This window comes from Macrotis lagotis, chromosome 1 (genome assembly GCF_037893015.1).
Source record: "Macrotis lagotis isolate mMagLag1 chromosome 1, bilby.v1.9.chrom.fasta, whole genome shotgun sequence".
In the NCBI taxonomy this organism is placed as follows: domain Eukaryota; kingdom Metazoa; phylum Chordata; class Mammalia; order Peramelemorphia; family Peramelidae; genus Macrotis; species Macrotis lagotis.
Window position 1 is genome coordinate 694,183,931 of NC_133658.1, and position 6,000 is coordinate 694,189,930.

Consider the following 6,000-nt stretch of genomic DNA (forward strand, 5'->3'; position numbering starts at 1 on the left):
AGAGTTTATAGAGAATGATTTCTATTTTTTGTAGTTAAGTACAAAGTGAGATCTTCAGGTTGGGGTGGGAGAAAGGAAGGTTAGTAGGAGGATTGAGGAGAGAAGAAAAGATATGCTGTGTTGAGTACAGAGAACAATTAGGAAGGAATAGAAGGATTGTCTTGCTGCAGTGAGGATTAGCTAAGATTGAAGAATGTAAATTCATAGTCCACAGTTTTGTGACTTCTACCAATTCTGTTCAACAGCACAAGTAGGAGTAAAGGAGGCAGATATTAGAAGTAAGATGAGGTGAGATATAGTAATGTGTGAGTGTGTAAGATCAGATAATAAGATTATAAGAGTAGAGAGCAGTGTGACATTGAACAGGAGAACCAAGAGAAGGGAGGATAGTGTAACTAGAATAAAAGTAAAAGGGATTTCAGATCACAGGGAGTAGAAAGGCACAGGGTGAGATGAAATGCTAAGAGTTTATTATTATCAGAAAATAAAATTTCAGAGACACTGAACATAAATTCTCAAGGGTATGAGACTATAGGTAGTTGATGTGCAGTGAAGGAATAGATCGATAAATTGGTAAGTTAAAAGTATTCTAGATACATGTTGAAGTTCCCTGGTATGAAGGCAAGAACTAGATTTTAAAGTGAGACTGTGAGCCAGATCCTCAACTCATTGAGAAAGGAAGGATATTGATATTAAAGGTCATCCTGATATGAACTGGGCAAGAAATTTTAATAGAATGTACTATAAAGGAAGAGAGATTGCTGAGTGATGAGAAGTAGAGGAAAGGTTTGAAAATGGTGATGGGAAGGTGGCTAGGTGGGGTAGTGGATAGAGCACTGGCCCTGGAGTCAGGAGGACCTGAGTTCAAATCCGGGCTCAGACACTTAATAATTACCTAGCTATATGACCTTAGGCAAGTCACTTAACTCCATTTGCCTTGCAAAAACAAAAAACAAAACAAAAAAACCCCAAACAAATGAAAAAAGAAAATAGTGATGGGCATAAGGAATAAACTGCATTACCACATTGGAATCATTGAGCTGGAAGTATGAGAAAAGGTAAAGCTATAGCTAGCAGTGAAATGGATGGCTAGGAATTAAGTATCATGGGGACAGGAGAATGAAGTGGTATCAGTGAGTGCCAGTAGATGGAAGAAAAAGCAGAGAGGAAGCATGAAAGGGAATTTGCAGAATGAACATTCTAGAGAATACAATAGAAGAAACAGCCAGATCTGGAGTAGAACTTTGTGAGTTTGGGGTTGAGGAAGGTGAGAATGAGGACATGAACAGCAAAAATTAGGGAATGATACCTTTTTATTAGCCTTTTTAAATTTAATTTTTAAATTTATCTTGTTTTGTTTTTTTTGCAAGGCAATGGGGTTAAGTGACTTGTTCAAGGTCTCACAGCTAGGTAATTATTAACTGTCTGAGGGCACATTTGAACTCAGGTCCTCCTGACTCCAAGGCCGGTGCTCTATCCACTGTGCCATCTAGCTGCCCCTATTTTTATTTAAGGCAATGAAGTTTGAGTGACTTGCCCAATATCACATAGCTAGGCAATTATTTAGTGTCTGAGGCTGAATTTGAACTCAGGTCCTCCTGACTCCAGAGTCAGAGCTCTAGTCACTATACCATGTAGCTGTCCTGATGATACCCTTTTTAAGGGGCATTCTTCAAATTACATTTTTTAGTATAAATAAATTCAGTCCTACCCTGACAGTGCCCAGTACAATGTACTGCCCATGACACATGTAAAATAAATGTTTATGGATAGAAAAAATGTTATACCACCCACTCAGATCATTAGGTAGAAAGAATAAAGGTCATACAACAAGAGATTTTTATCAGAATAAAAGAGAGCACTGAATTACTTTTGTGGAAAATTTATTCTCAATTCCCTGTCGATAATTATTACTATTACTCTATCACTACTACAGAGATAGATATTACTGCAGTTAAAGTAGACAAAATTATATAATCTTTATAAATACAGATTATTACTACTCTAGTATTATTAGATGCAGTAATAGATTACTTTAGAGATATTTTATGTCTAGATATTAGATATTTTTACTATGCAAACAAATATAACTATATAAATTCATTATTATACAAACAATCACTATATAGATATACTGTATAATTTATTCTCAGTTCCCTGAAAACTGGGGAATATTTACAGAAACATATTTAAGCATTGCAGAAAAGAGAATTAAATAGTCAAATAAGTAATATATAAACAGTAATACTGTTTCATATTGATTTTTTTTTTTTTAGATTTTTTCAAGGCAATGGCGTTAAGTGGCTTGCTCAAGGCCACACAACTAGGTAATTATTAAGTCTCTGAGGCCACATTTGAACTCAGGTACTCCTGACTCCAAGACCGGTGCTCTATCCACTGTGCCACCTAGCTGCCCTTGTTTCATATTGATTTAATAACATTTTAATATAAATACATTTAAATGAAATTTAATTCAGTTCAGAGGATCTAACAAATCAAACAAATAAATGTCAAAGATAAATTAATACCAGTAACTGCACTCACCTCTATCGCCATTGTTTCCTTTGGTGTCTTCTATTGAATCTAAACAATCAATAAGGACCTCTCCAGGTCTTGTTTTCATTTGTCTAAAATAAATATAAAGTCCTTACATTTTCAGCACCAATGAAAATAAATTACAAAATTTTATCTACAAATAATGCAGTAGTTTATAATGCTTTCATTTACTGAACAAACATTTTGACTACTAATTCTGTACAATATCTAAATTTAAAGTGATGACAAAATCCAGATTCTTCAAGGAACTTAGAATTTAGTTAATTATGCAAGATATATATATATATACTCATAAAGTGATAATGCAAGGCATTACATAATTACATGATAGAATAGTTCACTGTCAGCTTGGCAGGATTTTACCAGTGGAATGCCCCAGTAATCTTTCTGTCCTTATCCTATTTAACATTAATATCTGAAGACAATTGGAAAGTTACTTTGAGTTTATGTCATAGGAGGACTGGTTGATAGAACAAAGGACATTTAATATGGAGAAGACACAAGGGACATAAGATAGATGCTTTCAGATATCTATTTGCTTGTTTGTTTTTTGGAGGTCAATGAGGTTAAGTGATTGGCCCAAGATCACACAATTAAATAATTATTAAGTGTCTTGAGGCCAGATTTGAACCCAGGTACTCTGGGACCAGCGCTCTATCCATTGCACAGCCTAGCTGCCCCTGCTTTCAAATATTTGAAAGGCTCCAGGAAAGGAGGATTTGACTATTTTGAGCACCAGAAGGCAGCCCCAAAGGAAAAGGTTTGATATCGAGGGAAACTTCCTAACAATTAAGAGAACTGTTCAAAAGGACAATGGACTATTTAAGGAAGTATTAGATCTCCCCTTCATTGAAGGCCTCCAAAGAGAAACTGCATGGACCCTTATCAGGTTTGTCATAGTGGGAGGTCCTTTTCAAGTATAGATTATACTAGATTGTCTCTGACATCCCTTCCCATTCTCAAATCCAGTGTCATAAAAACAAGTAGGACATTAATTGGACCTTGAGAAATGGGTAGATTCCAAGGAATTGGAAAACTGCAATAAAGGACTAGAATAGAGATTTTTATCCTGCGAAAATAGTCAATAGAAGATTTTGAACAGGATAATAATTTATTGAAAAAATGTTTTTAGGGGGTGGCTAGGTGGCGCAGTGGATAGCTCACAGGCCCTGGAGTCAGGAGGACCTGAGTTCAAATCTGCCTCAGACACTTAATAATTGCCTAAATGCGTGGCCTTGGGCAAGCCACTTAACCCCATTGCCTTGAAAAATCTAAAAACAAAAGTTTTTAGAAGATTAGTGTAAATGAGTTAAAATGAGGTACAAAAGAAAAAGATCATTTAAGAGGCTGTTGTTGTCCAGCAGGGATACTGAATCCTTTATAGGGTTTCTGTGTGCTGCACTCTGATGGTTTTCTTGATCTCCTGCGCATCTTCACTCAGGTCATGACCACTAATCATGGTTATTCCCCAAGACTCTGTCTCCGGCTCTCTTCTTCTTCCTCAAGGATCTCGGCTTCCAGGGTTTGGATTATCATCTCTGGGTAGATGATTCTCAGATCTTATCTAGCCCCCCCCAAAAAAATTCCCTGACTCCCATCTCCTGCTGCCTATCCACAGACATCTCAAACTGGAAGTACTAAAGACACCTTAACTTAAACTAAGGGCTGGACTAGCCTGACCCGTGGATCCCTTCCCTTTGTCAAGCTCAGTGACAGGAACAGAACAGAAGTAGCCATAACCAAGCTCATGCTCATCCCTCCCCCCCTGGGCTACCCTTTTCCAAGCATTCCTATTACTACAGAGGGCTCTGCTCACCCAGGCTGACCCCCTAAACCCCAAGCTGCTTGGAATTCCCTCCCCCATCTCAAAAAGCCTTTCTTGATCCCTGGTAATCCCAGCACCTGGTCAGCACCTCCTCCCCGCCCCGCCCCCCCTGGGCCCCAGGCCTGGGTGCTTTTATGTCTCATTTTTTTTCTTTGTTTTCTTTTTTGCAGATTGTATTTATTCTGAGTTTTACAATGTTCCCTCCCCCACCCCCACAGGAGGCCGTCTGCCAGTCTTCACAAAGCAGACGTTTAATAAATGTTTATCCCAATATGACCAGAAAGGACAATGATCAATGTTGGAAGGGATGTGGGGAATCTGGGACACTATTACACTGTTGGTGGTGGAGCTGTGAACTCATCCAACCCTTCTGGAGAGAAGTTTGGAATTATGCTCAAAGGGCAACAAAAATGGGCATACCCTTTGACCCAGCAATACCACTACTGGGTCTATAGCCTGAAGAGATGATGAAAAAGGTAAAAACATCACTTGTACAAAAATATTCATAGCGGCCCTGTTTGTGGTGGCAAAGAATTGGAAATCAAGTAAATGTCCTTCAATTGGGGAATGGCTTAGCAAACTGTGGTATATGTATGTTATAGAACACTACTGTTCTATTAGAAACCAGAAGGGAGGGGAATTCAGGGAAGCCTGGAGGGATTTGCATGAACTGATGCTGAGTGAAACAGCAACATGTGGGTGATGATCAACCTTGATGGACCCGTTCATTCCATCAGTGCAACAATCAGGGACAATTTGGGGCTGTCTGCCATGGAGAATATCATCTGTATCCAGAGAAAGAGCCGTGGAGTTTGAACTAAGTCCAAGGACTATTCCCTTTAATTTAGAAAAAACCTGTTATCTTATGGTCTGATCTTGCTGTCTCTTATACTTTGTTTCTTCTTAAGGATATGATTTCTCTCTCATCACACATGGAAACAATGTAAAGACTGACAAAGTTCCTTCTGTAGGGGGTGGGGCAGGGAAGTAAGAGGGGGAAACTGTAAAACTCACATAAAATCATAAGCAAACAAACAAACAAATAAATAAATACACGTTTACGGCCCAGCGGTCGGCGCGGCGGCCTCCCGGGCGGGGCGGCCTCTCGGCCCGCCCCGCTCCCTGGAAGCCGCGGAGAGCCGGGCCTCTTCGGGCGAAGCCCGGTACTCACTGGGCGGACACGTCGAAGCGGACGTCCCGGTCCTCCCAAAGCGCGTCCAGCACGGACATGGCAGCCCGGCTCCGCGCGGGCTCCCGGGCCGCCTCCCGCGGGCGCCGGGGCAACCGCGCCTCGCTCTCGCGCCCGCTACGGCGAGCCGGAGGGGTCAGGCGGGGGCCTCGCGCCTGCGCCTTCCGCGCGCCCGCGCCCGTCCCTCCCCCCCTCCGTCGGGCTGCCGGCCCCGCCCCCTCCCCAGGCCCTCCCCTCGCCTTCCGCGACTGCGAACTCCGCGAAGCCCAAAGCCCGGCATTGCGGAGCAGGCAGAGCTGCCCGGGACCAGAGCGGGAAAGACAGCCCCTCCCCCCAGCCCAAGGGGCGCACCCCTGGGGAGACTCCTAGGAGGGCGCGCTGCCACCCGGAGGGAGCCGCCTCCGCCCCCTTTATGCCGGCTGCGGGCGAA

The 6,000-nt window shown here is 42.0% G+C and overlaps 1 protein-coding gene across 1 annotated transcript in view; it reads right to left on the minus strand.

Moving 5' to 3' along the window:
• Positions 1-5,685, minus strand: part of LOC141507783 (BBSome complex member BBS5) — a 34,015-nt gene extending 28,330 nt beyond the window's left edge. Inside the window, exons 1-2 of the mRNA XM_074215766.1 lie at positions 5,553-5,685; positions 2,545-2,627 (exon numbers count right to left, since the gene is read on the minus strand). Of these exons, the coding sequence (XP_074071867.1) occupies positions 2,545-2,627; positions 5,553-5,611 (142 nt within the window). The 5' untranslated portion in view covers positions 5,612-5,685. The remainder of the gene's footprint in view (positions 1-2,544; positions 2,628-5,552) is intronic.
• Between the last annotated feature and the right edge of the window lie 315 nt (positions 5,686-6,000).